The sequence below is a fragment of the Boleophthalmus pectinirostris genome, unplaced genomic scaffold (genome assembly GCF_026225935.1).
Source record: "Boleophthalmus pectinirostris isolate CB_2022bp ecotype Guang Dong unplaced genomic scaffold, ASM2622593v1 HiC_scaffold_2, whole genome shotgun sequence".
In the NCBI taxonomy this organism is placed as follows: domain Eukaryota; kingdom Metazoa; phylum Chordata; class Actinopteri; order Gobiiformes; family Gobiidae; genus Boleophthalmus; species Boleophthalmus pectinirostris.
In genome coordinates, this window is record NW_026571152.1 from 2,872,970 (window position 1) to 2,891,830 (window position 18,861).

General features: G+C 37.1%; 1 protein-coding gene across 2 annotated transcripts; it reads right to left on the reverse strand.

Annotated features, from left to right (window-relative positions):
• Positions 1-1,090: 1,090 nt before the first annotated feature.
• bmt2 (base methyltransferase of 25S rRNA 2 homolog) lies at positions 1,091-16,172 on the reverse strand. 2 transcript variants are annotated; one of them, XM_020929342.2, is made up of 5 exons: positions 15,906-16,172; positions 9,598-9,739; positions 8,857-8,985; positions 8,346-8,460; positions 1,091-6,062 (listed from the first exon to the last, which is right to left on the reverse strand). In XM_020929342.2, exons 1-5 carry the CDS (start codon positions 16,066-16,068, stop codon positions 5,430-5,432), a joined length of 1,182 nt encoding a protein of 393 aa, XP_020785001.1. In that variant the 5' UTR covers positions 16,069-16,172; the 3' UTR covers positions 1,091-5,429. The 2 variants fall into 2 exon arrangements, with proteins under 2 accessions (XP_020785001.1, XP_020785002.1); XM_020929343.2 differs by lacking the exon at positions 15,906-16,172 and adding an exon at positions 10,229-10,426.
• Positions 16,173-18,861: the final 2,689 nt, after the last annotated feature.

The window sequence follows — 18,861 nt, forward strand, 5'->3', positions numbered from 1 at the left end:
GGCACTAAAATGATAGATTTGCAATGATAATAGGCATTTAATTAATCCAATTAGTTATTTGGGACAATATGTGTAATTCAGAAATCCTTTAGAAGGGGTGGAGAGCTATTGGTAGCTTCTGAGCTACAGGTTGGAGACCCCTGATTTATTATTATTGACAATATATCAACTAATTTAGCGTGACCAGGCATCCCTATTTACCCTGGACAGTCCCAGTTTTGAGCTCTGTGTCCCCTGTAGGTTTATACAAAACCAGTGATTTGTCCCAGTTTTATACAAGAAATGTCCCAGTGGTCCCAATTTCTGATCAATGATCCCAACCAACAGTAAAGAGGGAAATGTATTGTCACATGTTTAACAAAAATATAGAAATCATAGTTGAAAATGACCATAAGACAAAAATCTACAGTCCCTCATATTATGACTGACCCACAAGTGAGTCAAGAATGGACATACACTCCATGCCTGGCTACTTCTGCGAGGCTGCCAGTCTGACCAATGGCCCCGCTCCTCTGAGTGACCACCCCTCACTCAATCACTCAAAGTATACCCTGCCATAGGCCCATAACAGCTGGGTCATTCACCACACTGCAAAAACTGGAGGGTTAAAATTTCAGGGTGAAATATTTAATATATAAAAAAAAATATATATATATATATATATATATATATATATATATAAAGTTAAATGGGTTGATATGGTTCATTAAGTCAACTTCCTTTAGTGTTCATTTTTCACCTCCCACCCACCAGTTCAAACTCCTGTGAGAAAAGACCAGTCTGAACCAGTTTTGTACATAATTTCAATCTAAATTAAATAGTATTAAGTAGAAATAAAACATTTCTGTTTATTGTTTAGCTAAATTGTGTTCCGTTTACTCTCAAAACATTAATATAACTTTGGGGTTAAACAGAAATTTTGGTTGTGTTAATTAAAATTTTCAAAAATGTGAAATTAACTCTTGAACAGATTGGACTCAGAAAAACCCTGAGAAAATGTTAAAACTGATTCTGTGAGAGTCAATTTTAACACTCCAGTTTTTGCTGTGTAGAGAAAATTCATAGGTAAAATAAACCACGCGAGACGCTGTTTTGATTACATTCATTTATAAAATAGAGAAAAACAACCATACTAAAAGCTCACATTGTTCTGCGCTGGTGAAAATGACAAAACTTTCATGCAACGGATCAAAGAAACAGTGGAAGACAATGCACCTGGTTATCACTTAAGTCGTTTAACACTTTTTAATGTCCATGAAAACTTCAGCTTCAGTACAGATATATAGAGTGAGTGATATGGTACAATGGCAACAAGTAAATGCTTTGTTAACACCATAGGACAAACCAGCACCAGGGAATTGCCAAGGTTTTCAATGTCATATATCATGTTCTTTTTGAGCAAAGAATAGAGAATATAAAAGAATGGACAATTTGGCAATACTTCTATCCCTTTTCAATTTCTGGAAGTACGTGAATCTTGTATTAACAAATGCTTACAAATGCTGCAATTATTGACAGGCATATGAATTCAAAAGAGTATTATGTTGGCGATTTCGTTAAGCAGCTAAACTTCGATAAACAAACAACATTTTAGTGGCTTTCTCAATCTCAATCAGAGCAATGATTTTCGAACTGTTAATATGCAAGGATATGATGTCTTTACTTGGGAAAACCTTGGAGAAACCCTGAATACTGCAGTTTAAAAAGCTTGATGCCCATGTTTGCGAACTGACAAATGACTAACAAGGCACCTTCGTTTGACCATTTCAACGTAAGAAAATAAATCGGGATCAGTATGTTTAAATGCCATCTTCCTTCATTCACACAAATCTGATTCACACACGGACATTGTTTAAGGTAGTGTTTGAGCTAATATCATTAAACCTTATGCAGCAGTGGTTATCAAACTGTGGTGCAAGTACAGCTGGTGGAAGTTGACCGATCTTGAATAATGGATTTGTTGTAGACCAGTTCTAGACCTGCTTTAGATGTTACCAAATCAGGCAAGGGTCTTGATGGAAGCTGTTGTTGCTGTTTAAGTTCTATCAGATCTTTAGTCATTGCTTTGCCTGGAAAGTTTCACAGGTTAGATTCGTCAAGAGGCAACCCCACTCATGGTAAAAAGATTTTCAAGGTAATAAAACACCTCACTGAATACATGCCAGAGAAAGTACTTGTTGCAATCAGTTTGAGAACCACTACAACTTTTAAATACACTGAATGTCACACCGGGTAAAAATAACTATTGCTAAAATCTACAACGATTTTATTCACAAAAACATTCACTCGAGCAACGTGTTCAGTCACAGAGAGACAGGGGACTGACCAAAAGGAGCACGAGGGGAGACTTGAAAGGAGAGTTAAAACGTGTTGATCAGTTTTGATAACTTTTACAGTGGACCTCCATTGGCACGCTCCCAAACTGGTGCAGTCCTTCATCTAAAACAAGATTTCCTGCCTATTACGCTTCAAAGAAATGTATAAATAAGGTTCAGCTAAATCATTTCTTTTGAGGAGTATCTGTGTACCTTTGCTTTCAACGTGCCCTGTAAAGTGTTGCTTGAATGTTTCCCTGGAGATGTTGTTGCTTTGCCTGAAATGTTCCACAGAATGGCAATAAACTTCTGTATCTCCATGGATACAAGTTACAAATCAGAACTGAGAACAGGTTAGGTCACTCACTCGTCCGCTCTAAGAATGTATGTATTTCATTCTTTGAGCTATAAAAATACCAGATTATGACTAAATGAAAGATAAATTAGTTTAATGCCGTGCTGTGGAAAATTCCAAGAGTCAACATCTCCCCGTAAACCATCCACCAGAAAAGATATAGTGCACTTTTAATTACTAGGAATTGTAAAAACCTAAATTTATACCAATATAATTTTTAAATGTGTAAATCCTACAACTATTTCAAGTTAAACAAGCCCAAAATCTGATTTGAAGAAATGGATACGTGTAATTAAAAACAACAAAATGCTAGAGTTTCAAGAACTGAAAGACAATGATAAACACTGAACTGACACGTAAACTGTTTCACATTAGTAATAAAACCTAGTAAGCTTTTTTCTAATGATATTACTGCTACACTGTTAATCTGACAAAATACACAGCAATCGAGACGCTGCAGTTTAAATGGCACTCCGAATACCAATATTTTTCAGATTAAGTAGAAGAGAGATTTTTGTAAACGAAATACAAGCGTCAAGAACATTTTGTAGTTGAAAGAGTAGGGAAAAAAAAGAAAAAAATTTTAATGTTAAATGGCACGCACTTAAAGTCTGTCTTGGCTTTAAGTTTTGATTTTATGAAAAAAAAAAATCTGTCAGTGAGGGAAAAAAAATGCTATATTTTTGTCATTACACAGCCCTATCCAGTCTAGTACCTAGTAGTAAGAATGGGGGACAAGGTCTCATGGCTCAAGATCAAGATTGCAGTCAACCTGGAGAGTGAGTATGTGGGATTTTTTTTATTTGCCGCCTATCAGCAATCAAAATAGACTAACCTGTTCACATTAGACAGCTGAAGAGTGCCACAAATAATATAGTTATAGATAGCCATGGAACCAAAGTTTGACTGAAGAGAGTGCCTAGGAAATGTTATGAAAAAAAAAAAGTATTTATTCATAACTCTTCTCATTCTCGAGGATCCAGTATTGTTCCTTGCATCGTCAACCATGTGCTAAACAGATAACTAACACTAGAAATACTACACTAACGTGGTCGTATAGTACTGCGTATCAGTGACTTTCTAATCGAGTAGCTGTAGTAGTTGATCAACACCATACAGTTGTGGTCGATTCCAACTTTTTGTGCACAGCCATTTTGTTTACAATCACCAAAAAGATCTATACTGAGCACCCTGCCGCTTTAGCTTATTCTTAGTTAAAAGCTGAGTGTAAGATGGGGCAGACAAATAGGAGCGGGGGGGCTGAGAAATTTTAGGGGCATTCTTCTTTTCCAACTTTTAAAAAACTAGATATTTATCAAAATATATCCATCTGAAGTGTAGGTGCGTTGAATGTATTTGTGTGGTGATGTGTGTGTAGTTTTGATATGAGAAATATGATTGTAAACGTCTTTTTGTGCAAACTGCATCATGGGAGGAGCTGGAGGAGGATGAGGCAGTAGATTTGGCAGCGCAGCAGAGAGGGAGAGATTTGAGGTTTTCACTGGAGCGGGACGGCACGGGTCAGGCCAAGTTGATCGAAAAGTAGTCTAAAATGATTGGTTTATAGTTTGGCTTTTGTGGTAATAAAGCCGTTATTGCACTCAGTCAAATAGACAAAAAATATACACATTTTGTTCTTGTTTTTTGTTCTTGTAGTTCAGAGCTTTACTGTGAAATATGTCATGCAAATGTCAGTATTTAAAAATGCAAATAATACACCCTGTTTAAAATATTTATACTCATTTTAATTGTATTTTTAAAGTTCTAAATCAGGTGATGGGTTACCGGCTCTTGACATGTTTAACCCTTGACAGTGAAGGATGGGTCAAATGCAGTGCACCAAAAATACCTGCAGAAATCCTAAAGTGCATCTTAACCTTTTATTTCATTCATTCATTTCAAGTTTATAGAAAGAAGAGGCGCTGGAAATAAATTAGGGATACAATTTAATCACCCAATCAGTCCTCCATGACTATGTAAAGCAAGTGTTTTTTTTGTAACACTGTATAACCTTGTGTATTATTATTAAGAATTGTTAAATGGTTGAATTGTTTTGTTTAAGGATTTAATTTTTAAATCTCTACAGCTGTTTTCATGTTAAAGCTGTGCAATTAACTGAATTTTGATCGCAATTTTGATTGGTGTGTCAAATCACTCATATAATTGAGTTGAAATAAAGTTTATTTTGGGATATTTTTATATAAATAAGTATATCCATTTTATTTTTTAAATGTAGAGATTGTAGAACAGCTGGATATAGAGTTTATTTTGGATACATTTATACTTTTTTGCCTTATAAGTATATTTTATGTTTTATACTTTGCAAAACTTCTCTAAGGTTCATATTTTCAATTTGAAAGTGTTTGTGTGTGTGTGCTTTCTTTTTAAATAAATGCATTGTGTAACTAAAAAATAATAGTCTGAATAATCGTGATTTCAATATCGGCCAAAATAATTGTGATAATGATTTATTTTCCATAATTGAGCAGCTCTACTTCATGTGCAGTTAAAATTTTGTGATTTCAGTCACTCCTCTTGGATATGTTTGTGGTCTAGATTGAAGCATATTAGTCTATTATGTAACAGTATTTAATGTTTTATTAATAAGTATAATTAACTTCAAAAATAGTTAAAATATGTGTGTAAATTAGTTGGCTACTTTTAGGTGTTACCAAAAACACTATTGGCCCGACCCGTACCGTATCTGTCCATAAAAACCTGCCTGTACTTTCACACACAGATAGCGGCGAGCATCTGGTTTAGCTTTGGAGCAAAATGGGGTCTTCGAATTCGTGAAAGCCGGGCACGGAGCTGCTTTGGCTCTCCCCTGAATCTGAATCGTACGGCGTCTCGGGGAGTTCACTGAATCCCCACGCCACCTGGTCATCCTCAAACTCAGATCGGACGTACACGGGCACATCCCAGCTCTCCTCCTCCTCACTTGTGTTAAAGTCCTGCGGGATGTAAAGCATTTCCGGGTAATTTTGGGAAACTAAATCGCTGGTGGTCGCAAGGGAAACCTTTCTGAATGCTATAAGATGCATGTGCGAATACTTGACATATTTGTAGCGCTTAAAACCTAAAGATTCGACGGCGACGCGCCAACTCCGCATCATGAGCGCGTGTCGGTTTTGGTGCGAGGAGTCGGGTGTGATGATCAGGAGGAGGCCGTGGAGGTCCAGGAGCTCGTGGGCTTTCTTGCAGCAGATCCAGCGCTGGTAGGGGGAGGGGAAATAGGACAGGAGGAGGGAGAAGACGACCACGTTGAACAGCTGAGCGGGGAGGGCGTCGATGGGGCTGTGGAGCTGACGCAGGAAGGCCTCCACCGAGTCCCGGGACAACTGCAACGGAGGCTGTAGCTGGAGGTTCAGGAAGTCACACTTGTGCACAGTCTGGAGACAACACAGAACAACAGATTTATTATTACAACAGCATCAAGTCAGTCATTGATTTATTTAAAAAGGAGTTCTAGGTCACTTTTTGGAGCAATATCTGCCACCTGATGCTCTGCTGGAGATGTAATTGCTCAGGATAGAATGATCTAGAATATGGCTTTAAACCAAATCAAACTGGTATTTAGATGGTTACTTGTGTTTTTATTGCTTAAACATACTTTAAACATGCATTCTCACTTTAAAAAGGACATTCCAGGCAAAGCAATAACATATCCATATATACAAGCAGACAGTGTACCAGAAAAGTTACATATTGCACTTAAAATGGACGTAAAACTCAACTAGCTCCAAAGGGTGGAGGGAATTTAGTTGGAAATGTCTTATACAATTCTTTATTAGTGCTCAAATTACTGCCAAAGCACTATAGGGCGAGCTCATAAGCCTCCAACTCCATCAAAAAACAACTACACGCCCCACAATCCAGAGTGCCCTATACACGAATCCACTCGGGTGTCCCAGCACGACTTTAGTAAACTACAAAGCCGCACCACCCACATCGCACGCAAGCACACGGAGCAGACAGCGACCGCGCAGAGAAACACACCCACAGACACTCTCATCACTCCACACCGACGAGGAACAGAGGAACGAACCAAAAAAGCGAGTGCAATGTGCCACTTCTAGACAAAACTGAACAACTGAGTCACTGTGAACACGCCGACAATCCGTTGGTCCCAGACAGCACCCTCCCTACACGCCACAACTGAACAAAGCCCAGAGTCACTGTGAACGCTCCAAACAAACTCACCCATCCAACTGTTGTGTTTCCTTTAAAGTCCGGAGTGGTTTATTTGTGAAAAAAGTTCGAAAATAGACAATTTAATAACAGTGTGCCTTATAATCCAGAGTGCCCTTTAGTGCGTAAAATACGGTACAACTGTTTGAATATCATTGTTGGAGACAGTGTGGCCACTCAAATGCCAATCACTCTCATATATTTTGGACATGTACAAAGTTAAAATCATTCTGGGACAATGTGTTTGAAAAAACAGATACAATCTTGACTTATGTCGTCCCCAAGGACCCAAAGAGATTTTTGTTGGGCCTTCTGTCTGGAGAGGTGATCGAAAAAGCAGACAGAACCTTTTCGAGATTCTGACATTGGCATCAAAAAAAGCAAAAACAAGAAGCTGGTTTAAAAAGGACCCACCGTCACTGAATCAGTGGCTCGACATTATAGAAGAAATATATTCCATGGAACAACTGACTTTTTTCTACGACTCAAAGGACATTTCTTCATAAATACTGAACAAAATGGTTGAAATATAAACAAAAAGAGACTTGATCCACCCTTCTACATCCTTAATGCAGTAAAACAGCGCACCAAGCTTTGTATTGGTCATATTTAATGGTTTGTTTTATACTACACAAAACTTGGAAAAATGAATAAATAAAATGTATTTTAAAAAATAGACATAAAATTAAATGTATCCTTTAAAGTGTTGTAGCATGTGCTGATTTTCAACACTGGTCCAGGACTGGTAAGGTGCATTTCACACAGTAACTAAAAATACAGCAGTGCCTAATAAATTCATTTAATATCAAAAACTCACATGATTTTATGTGCATGCGAGTGAAAGGCTTTAGTCTGCACTCTTTTAAAGTCAAATCGATCTTAATAAATTATAATGGCCTATAGAACGTTGTGAAATTTAAGTTTCATTTGCTAAACCCAAATTTTTATTGTGATTTATTCTAATTTACTCACACTTTTCAAAAAAAAAAAAAAAAAAAAAAAAAGGAAGTATCTCATTAAAGAGCATGAGTATTTCTAAATCTTCACATGAGTTCTGCTGAAGCTGCACAAAAAAAATTCTGAAAAATTTTCTGTTCCTCTTTCTTCACAGTTAAACCACATCTGATAATCTCATGAGTCAGGGTTGACAGTGAGCTTGCACAAAGGCACCAAGTCAGCTGCTTAACAGGAAATCTCATACTGTTTATTTACGACAGCAGGCTTCGCAAACAACAGGAAATGTCTGCTAGTACAAATACAGCCGTTAAAATGAATTCAACTGTAGTACTTTTGATTTGTTTGGATATTCTCATCAGGTCTAGATTTCTTTCACTTCACAATAAAAGCTGAGAGAGAAGAATGGGTGGAAATACTCCAACGCACCGCGCACAATGGATATGTTAGTGTACCTTTACTAAAAACATATTCAATGTATGTGTCCTTTTATTTTTACAGTATCAAGAAAATAGATGAATAAAACACACCTCGACGGCTGGGACGATGTCGATCCCAACAGTGAGGAACTCGTCAAACTTGAGGAAAGGGTTAAAGCAGCTACCTACATCCAGCAGGCGCATCTTTCCCATTTGAGACGCCCAACTGAAGGAAAAATACAACAAGGTAATAGAATGAATTCAGTCTCAAAACATTCCACCTGTACGTATAAAATTCCGAAAAGCAGTCTAGGGAATATTTGATTTATTCACCATAATCTTTTTTTAAATCTCAAGTATTACCAGTAAAACGTCAACAGGACCAGGCCAGGACAAAACATCTAAATTATTATCATCAATGTATTTATTTAATGTCTTATTTATTTGTGGTAGCAGCTTTTAATTTAGTTGGTTTGCTTCCTAGCAAACACTAATAAATTTAACAATCGGTGTTTTTTTTTTTAAACTTTCTTGAGCACAGTATTTCTATTTAAATACTGCATTAGCATTGGCCAATGTTTTAATCACACAAAAAACTCAATATAAACTAATTCTCTCTCACCTGGGGACAGAGCTGTGACTTGGGGAGTTCGCTGTCACTGAATTCAAACCCAGGGAAGCAGCGGCAGTCTTCTCATCTTTCTCAATCATCTTCTTCATCCCTCCATCCAAAAAGTACTCCTGACACACACTGCAGAAACACACATCAAGAAACATGATTAAATCATTTGTCATCTCAGGACCTTCACTTCACTGTCCTCTATGGCTGCACAGAGATTAAATATAAACCAGGTCAAAACATCAACAATTCTGACCAACCCCCCACCGCACTGAGCACTTTTCAGGACAACACATGACACCGTTGTCATAGTTTGTAATAATTTGCCTAAAAATCAAAGCTTAATAGTCCAATGAGGTTCATTTGGTCTTCTGATAATTGATATGTTTTTTTCACCAACAGCTTAGATTTTTATGTTATGAGTTTGTTTTCATAGCTGAGAGTTTGGACTGCTCACTAACGGTCTTCCTCAGAGTGGTCACGTAATGTTGCTGTGATGTGTCCAGTCAGCTGATTAATACATGTTCAGAGCAACATTACGTGACCACTCTGAGGAAGACCGCTAGTGAGCAGTCAAAAGGATCAGGTATGAAAACAAACTCTTGGTCTTAAAAAAGAACCTAATAACATAAAAATCAAAGCTGTTGATGAAAAAAAAACAACATATCAGTCAATCCCTATTTATTCCCCCATCCATTCCCAGATTGTCTCTAAAGGCTAAAGTCTGAAAACTGCAGCCATTACCTGCGGCACCACTCGATGCGTCCCTCTCCCTCACACTTCCTGGTCCAGTGGTGGTCAGCGAGGTTCTTCATGGCATTGGCATATTCACTGAGCGTCTGCTCGTCCTCACAGTGCTCCCGCCAGATCTTATCAAAGTCGCCCACTAAAAACACAAGAAAGTCATCACTTTACACTACACTATTGATCTGGACAGGTTTATGGTCAATGAACACAGAAAGCCAATGCATTTCCTGTTGATTTTGTGATTTAACCCACCCCTGAATCTGCTTGTTTCCATGGAGATAAATAAGTGTCATATCATACTAAGGAATGGAGACAAGCAGGTGACAGACCCTTCACTAGAAAGATTACAGAGTGTCTTTAAAGAGAATTTGGTTGCAGGTTAAAACCTCTTAACAGTCAACAACCTAATATCCAGTCAATGCCTAATGAACACACACCAGAATTTACTCTTCCTTGACCTATTCCAATTTTTGAAAGAAAGGCAATAAAAACAGAACATAAGTTTTGAAGAACTACTACCGTCTCGCAAACAGTAGTGAAAATAACACGTAGGCAGTTAACCACATATGAACACCTTTGTATCATAATAGACTATAATAAAATAATAAAACCAATCACAGACACCTACTTGTTCACTGTGTTTGCCCGAGCAGAAAAAAAAAAATTTAACAAATTAGCAGACTCATACATCATACAAAATTATCTTCCTCATTTTAAAGTAAAAAAAGTAGTTCCCATTAAAATCCCCGCAGCTTCGCCTCACTGTGGCAGAGTTTACAGTCCGAAGGCAAACTACTTGATAACAACTGTATAATCCCCAGGGCCATAAATGAGGGAAAAAAAAAAAAAACTGGATCAGATTTGCAGAAATGAAAGAACAAAACACACAGTAAACAACCGAAGAGCGTGACCAATGACTCAATTTCAAGCTCAAGACTGATCATGCCTGACTTATTAGCAATCATGAGGAAGAATACACTTTCCAGAGAAAGACTACAAACTGAAACAAACTGAACAACTCAAATATGGCATTTCATTAAACCCTCACGCTCTCCTTGGCGTCACATTGACCCACAGATTTTTTTTTCCTTCCCGGTCTCTTGGGGGCGGGTCAATCAGACCCAAACATTTATTTTCAAATAAATTCTCATCAGGCGAGAAAATCAATTTTTGGGTCTGATTAACCCACCTCAAGAGAGCAAGAAGGAAAAAAATGTCTTTGGGTCAATGTGACCCCGAGGAGAGCGTGAGGGTTTAAGACAATGGTTTCTTTTTCTTTTTTTTTTACCAAATGCCACAAAATTCACAGGAAGGATTTGCCCAGTTAAAAGTCCACTATAAAACTGCATGTCTCTGTGGAAATGTAATTGTGTTTCCACATAATAGCATAATTTTTATTTCTGAAAAAAATACCTTGAAATACTTGCATTCCCATGGTGACAATGGTCACCACTCCACAGATCTGTCAATCATCTTATCATTTTTGCACTGTCTTCTATGACCTCTTTTTTTTTAAAACTTATATCTATATACTATATCTCCATTTTATTTTGACATGTACATATACATTTATATAATTATGCCTTTTTCACACCTGTCTCTTGCTCTTTTTTTGCTACTTTTACTTTTTACTTTTTTACTTTTACTATTTATTATTACCATTTATATTTTTACTTTTGTTATTACATTATATTGTTATGTGTGAGCTCCTCTGTCCAAATAATTTCCCTTATGGATCAATAAAGTTTGTCTAAGTTTAAGTAAGTCTATCTGACCTGTAATTTGGCCTGGTGGGATCAACTCCCCATCTCCATGGAAACAGATGCATTACATAGTGCGCCTTTAAGACTCTAAAGATATTGTGAATGTGATCACTTGTGATTTTCAAATGTAGCTTTTCAAATCAGGATTCAGTTTCAGAGTGCACAATAACACATCCAGGAACGTTACCATCTGAGAGAAGAAGGTACTATTATGAACTGCTAACCTAATACAAGAGTCACATGCATTTCACAACATGTTTGTATAACAGTAAACTACTGGGTTAGCAGGTTTTTCCTAAATGTTGCATTTGATTTTAGCAATTCATTTTTCAGTTTTGTTGTCATTAATTGTGCAGCCCAATTCCACTGGAATTTTCCAAAGACAAGAAATCATCACACAATGACAATGCTCCAGACTTCTGTACATTCCAGTCAGTGTATGGCTAATCCTTTTGTGTCAAGTATCCGTTTTACATCTGACAAACAACGGTACACAAAGAATACAATATTTACTGATACAACAACTCAAAGAAACAAAGGTGATACATACAGCTTATCAAACTTATACAAACTAGAAACTTATCTATTTTATTTTGACTTGTACATTTACATTTATACAATTATGTCTTATTTGATACCTGTACTTATTTAGAATTTATTATTACCATTTATACTTTGCTCTTAGTTTTTATATTTGTATTATAATGTGATATGTGAGCTCCTGTGTCCAAATCATTTCCCTTGTGGATCAATAAAATCTGTCGAAGTCTAAGTCAAACATAGAGGCATAGGATCAATGTTTTGGAGAAACACAATTTGCATCTCCTAATTTTTGGTGTTTATAAATGTCACGTTTAACTTTATTGTAATATAGATAAACAATAAGATTTCACATCAACTATTAAGGTTTGCTGGTTCAGTGGTCCATAACTCTGAAGTTGATATGGGTAATAAAAAGGCTACATTCTTTAAAGATCTGATTAGAAACTAAAACAAACTTGCTGTATAACCTTTCTATATCAAGTCATCTTTCTACACTTTTGTGACTAATATAGGTGTGTTTTAACTTCTGATGAATTACCATAAGATTGTCTGAATACCGTCAGGATATTTCAAATAACTTTACAATCATGAGTTTCAATTTTGTCACTCCAACATCGCCCTCCCTGGATTCCCTTTTTGAAGTATGATTGTTAATAATCAGTTAATTCCGGAAGTGAAAGAAAGCTATACTTGTTTCTATTTACATTATACAATACTCCTGTTCATATCTAAGAAACTGCTCATTGTTTCAAATCAAGTAGATATTAAAAGTAACTGCTAAAAATGTAACAATAAACAGAAGAGAGGAATGGCAAATAAACCCTTCATTTAGTCATAATGTAAGATATAGTATACAAGATAAGGGATCTTGTAAAATCAATATAGAAGGACTTTAAACTCACAAAAAAAGAGTATAAAAGTAAATATAAATGTCACAGGGGAATTCAGTACAGTATTTACAGTATTTTTAGAAGAGGTTTTGGTTCCAGGGTCATACTATTAAATAATGTTACTGTATGTTAGAGCCCGACCGATATGGATTTTGTTGTGGCCGATATGAAACCGATATAATGGGAGCTGGAGCTGCCGATAGCCGATATAATCACCGATATATTTACTGTAAATCTTGAATTGATTAAAAAACTTAAGTTTGGCTCTAGTGGATTCTAAATTGGGTTTATTTAGGCTACATTTATTGTTATTTTGACTCTTGTAGATTAGCCTAATGGCATTTTTGCATCACATTCTAGCTACAAGTGATGGGTATTCCAGTTTTTTTTTGGAGAACCGGCTCTTTTTGACTAAAGCAAAGCGACTCTTGAGATTGTTTTGTTGCAAGCAGAACTGAACTAAACCAGCACTCGAGCCCAAGATTAGATTCATTTCATGCTGAACTGCAGCCAAATATGCACTTTTTTTGTCATTCACACGCAGATTTCTGAAAGTTTCGTTTTCAGCTGCTGCTGTCAAACTACGGGTCTACATGCGGCATGAAGAGAAAGTGATCCTAAGAAAAGAGCTCCCGCTGTTCGCTCTAAGAGCCGCTTCGATCGCGACCGACCCATAACTCCTAGCTAGTGAACTATCGCTATTAGCCTTTAGCAGTAAATGCTGCGCACCGCGGTAGTTAATTATATGCATAAATGTGGATCATTCACACGTCTAATCACAGCTCATTTACATATCAATGCAGGTCCAGTAACAAATATACGGTCAATACAGTCACTTTACAATAGACCAATAGAAAACAGACTGTTTATGTGTGGGAGCTACAGCAGCTAACCGCTAACAAAACCTAAACTAGCTTCAAAGTCGATGTATTTCCAACACTCACCGCTCACACAGGCTCCTCCTCACATCACAAGTCTGCACTAATAAATGTCCTTTTAATCCAGACTCAAACCGATTGTCCGTAAAAAGAAAATAATCTCAATGTTGCGCACGGCTGCGGGTGTAAATAAACACACGCGAGTGAAGTGACGTCACTCTGGTGGTGTGTTCAGGGACAGTACGGACACAGACAAATTACACCGCAGATAAATACTGATGCGGAGCCACATATTAGGATTTATCTGTCTGTAAATTGGATTAAATGAACATAATGTAGAAAGTCTAAGCTTTATAACGAGGTATAACATGCCCACGTGAAATATCGGCCCATATCAGCAAGCATATCGGCCGATAGCCGATATGTCTACAGGTGCCCATATTGGCCGGTAATATCGGCCAGCCGATATATCGGTCGGGCTCTACTGTATGTTATGTTCATTATCTGCACAATATATTGCAAAATTGTCACCGTCACAATATCCGCTGCTGCACTATCCATGGCTTAAAGAAAATGAATAGTGTCTTTTCACATTGTTTTTAAATGTAAAAAAAGAATACATTAAATAATAATAATAATAGTAATAATACAGGGTTATTTTCATCTTGGTTTAGTGGTCCCTGTTCTAACTGTTAACCAAAATCATTTTCCTTTAAAGCAACTAAACCAAATCTAGAAACAATTTCCTGATGAAAAAAGGAGAAATGTCTCAGAAACACTATAGATGACCAATCTTCCAGAGCTTTAGTGGTGGGTGTATATTTACATAGTTACATAGTGTACCTTTATGTGTGCAACCAGCAGAACGAGGAATGTTCTCAGTGTACTCTGCACAATATTACTTGGGTTATTGGGAGTTATTTTTACTTTACAGCATTTGATTATTGACTATTAGACTATTTTTATTTAATACAGTTGGGTTTATATGAAGAACAATATTGTTTTAGGATTTATTATTTATTATCTGTTCATGATTTATCCATTTTGTGCAGCACTTGTGCGTATTATGCTAGAAAAGGGGATTTTTCTAACCCCTTTATTTTGCTGTGAAAAGAAGAAGTTAGGAGCTCTTCAGTATTATTCGTATTCTACTTTTTCTTTTAGTCAAACTTAGATTGGCAGTTAGAAAAGCTGAAAAATAACATTAGTTAAAATAAGTTTATGTTTGAACACAAGTGGCACAAACAAGCATATGATGGTAATAAGATGGTCAATTTCAAGAAGAACTTATTGCTGAGTTTCAGCTGAAATCACAACATTCTGTTGGCCAATATAATTTAATACAGATGGGGACAGCTGAAATTAATGTTGTTCAACCACAGATTTGTGTTGTAATACAGCAGGTCTTGAGTCCAGTCAGTAATAGCTCCATATTTGGGAATTTACCTTTCTGATATTTCATGGCAACGTACAGTGTAATCAATAGGGAAACTGTCACTTTCCTCGCATTTTGGAGTAAAACAGAATCACAATCTAGAATCTGAAAAACAAAATGGAAAGAAATGGAATATGGTGCATGACCAGAGAGACCAGATTTTCAAAATAAAATACTGGGACATCCCTGTTTTGGGTTTGTTGGTACTAATAAAATTGTGAAAGGAGTGCATAATTAAGGAAAACTTCTGCACTCGGCACTAATGTGAGTCACTATAGTCACATTTTCTTAGTGTTCTGGTCATTTTTAAGCAGCTTTTCTATATTTTAACTAAACAAATCACAATTTATGCCTTCTTTACTGTTGGCAGGGATCAAATTGGTCAAAAATAGGGACACCTGGGACATTTCTTGTATAAAAGAGGGGCAAATGACTGGTTTGGGATAAATCTGCTGGGACAGGGGACACAGGCTCAAAAGTGGGACTTAAATAGAGACATCTGCTCACCCTCTGCATGACAAAAGTCTGATTAATCCAATTCAGTGTCAGGAGAAAACGCTAAAGCTTTATGGTTAAAGCAGAGTTAGGCCTCGCTTATTTTGGCAGTAAACAACATCAGTGCAAGAGAAAGAAATCCAGGTTTAGTCGTGTGTTTAGCATGGTTAGCATGTCTATTTAAATCCATTGACTGAGTGTTGGCTAGCGTTCAGCATGTGGCTAAGGCTAAGCCCATGTCGGAGCAGCGGGGACAGAACCAGGGGCCCCAGACCAAAGCAGGAGCCTGTACACCTCTTACCCTCTCTGTATTTCCTACGCAGTTTGCGGTGCACATTTTTCACCACCCCGGACAGCTTCTCCTGCTCCTGCGTGCTGGGCTCCGGCCGCGGGATGGGCACGGAGAAGAGCTCCCGCGGCTCCTGCTCAGGCTCCCCGCTCTCGGCGTTGCTCCTCGGGTCCATCACTCCGCTCCGTAGCCGCCGACAGGAGCAGCTAGAGCGGCTTCCCCTTTTCCAGCTGCTGCCTGTGCAACTGAGCAACCTGCAACTGCAACCCGACCGGCGAACGAACAGAGCGCACAGGCCAACAACGCGCGCGCTGATTGGCCCGCGGGGGCGAACACGTTCTAGAATTGACAGCTCAGTAGCCAATCAGAGCGCAGGAAACGATTTTCAGACACAAAAAGATCAATAATCTAATCCAAATAAATAAAACAATGTGACAGCACAATATCTATATCTAAATAATGAAATAAAGGTAACTTGAAAGAACGAGTATTTTGTTTGGTAATAAGTGTATCTTGTAAAAATGTGTTGTTTGTGTACTTTCATCTGGATACATTAGACCTTTTTCCTCTGATGAGCTTCCTTTACAAAAACAAAAATGCAAGAGAGCTACCACTTTTAGAGGCTGCAAGAAATTATGCAGCTAAGTGATATAATGATACAATGGTAATAGGCATCTAATTAACAAAATTTTAGTTAGTCAGCACGTATAGTGTATAATTCCGAAATCCCTTGGCGAGCTATTTGGAAGGGGGAGGAGAGCTACTAAGAGCTCCGAGCTGCAGTTGGAGAAATTAAAATTACAATCTGCATTTATATTTATATAAAATTCACCTACTACCCTTACTACATTGGTGTATTTAAAAAATAATTAGTAGATTTAGATGCGTATTTTCAACATTGATTGTTTGTATTTAATGGATCTCCATGAGCTATCAGCTGTTCTTCCTATGACTATGTAGCATGTTTTGGATTACATATAACTACAAATAATACATCAGATTTATATAGCGCTTTTATTTGGGACACAAAGACTTAAGATATGTTGCGTAAAATAATGGGGGGAACTTGATACTGGACATGTCTGGACATGTTAAGTTTTGTTATATCTGCAGTTTGAAGTAGTGCGGAGTAAAAAGTAAGTAAGTTGCAGTTTTAGGTGGCTGCCACTAGATGTCACCATCAGCTCGTCCCCACAGTGGAGAGTTTAAAGTCTCGTTTTAAACCCACTTTGATTCTGTGGCTTTTAACACCGCGTGAGTCGTGTGGTCCGCTATGTCTTTTTTGTTTATTTATGTATTAATTTATTTATATTTATTTATTTATTGATTGATTGTTTTAATCTATTTAATTTTTTTTAGTACTGCTTTGATTTTATTATTATTCTTTTATCTATTGATTCTATTAGTTTCTTTAGTTTGGAACATAATTCTGCAGACTTTTAGAGTGAAATGTTTTACACTGCTATGTGAAGCACGTTGGAAACTGTACTGTTTATAAAATATGCTATATACAAATAAAGTTGGATTGGATCAACTTTCAATAACGACGATTATGACGATTACATTGAATAATTACTATTTTATTGATGTGTATTAATCAACACAATTAAAACATTGTATATTTGACAAGCTACAGCAATGGTCCATAGTCTGCTGGCTTTACTTGATATTTACAAGAATGCAAAAATATCTCCCCTTATCCCATAGGGAATACACAGGGTCTTTCAGAAAACATCTGTCATGTGCACAGCTGTAACATAACGTGAAAAAATTGATTATTTCTGTTACACCAGTCTGGTGTTGCCCACGGCTGATTAGCCTTGGTTACAAACACCATTTTAGCTACATAAAACTTTTTAAATTAATTTGATTAGTTTGACATGCCCTCACACAACCACTGAGACTACTTTTGAGAAATAGAATACTGACCACTGCAGATCTGCCAAGACTGAACCAGGACTAAACCAGGACTAAATCAGGACTAAATCACCTCTGATGGATTCTAACCATTGTAAATGAGGAACACAAGCTGCTGTAATCCAGTTATCGAGTCATCACTATTTATAAGAGAGTCATCGGCTGATTCACACTGACACATTAAAATAATTACTAAACTGGGACTACACCCGGAAATAAACCTGGACTATCAGGACTAAATTAGAACTAGAAAATGACAAAAGCACATCTACATCAGGCCTAAACCAGGACCACGTGAACACAGACTAAAATGAAATTGTTCAATATAGTTTTAATATTGTACCTACTTGTTTTTATTTTTCTTCATATTTGAGCTAACTGTTCTTTTTTCCGGTTTGCTTGTCCCCTTGAAAAAAGAGCCAGATTACTGATATCACATACAGGCCAAAGCAGGCTATAAAGTCATAATGGTATGACACTGCCAAAAAAAGAACTACCAATATGGCATAGAGCAATGATTTAAGGATATTTCTGCAGGAAAAATTGATCTTCCACCACAAATCATCATCATTTTCCTCTTTGGGACTTGAATCGAGCAAAACTAAACCGGCACATTGAACTTCTACTGTCTCAATATCTTTTTCTTGCATGTTTATCGGCTGTTCCGTTAAGTTTATTAGTTGTTCCTCATCCAGAGATTCACTGATGGACGGTAGTGATGTTGACAAGCGTTTACTCCTGGTTGAAGGTGCTCTTTTGAACTCTTTATCTCGATTTAGTTCCAGCTTCGTGGCTTTTGACGAACTCTGTTGCCCGTAAACTGCTCTTAGACAATGCATGTACAGTTCCATTTCATCTTCTGAATCGGATTCGGACTCAGAGGGGCTCTCAGTGTCGCTATCTTGATCATATTTTTTGAAATCTTCTGCAAAAGTATCGTTACTGGCATCTTTTGAACAGCAAAGAGAATCTGTTTTGCCTATTTCATTCGGCATATATGGCGTTTCTTCCACTATTTCCACCTGGCTACTTTGAATGCCCTCTTGCACAT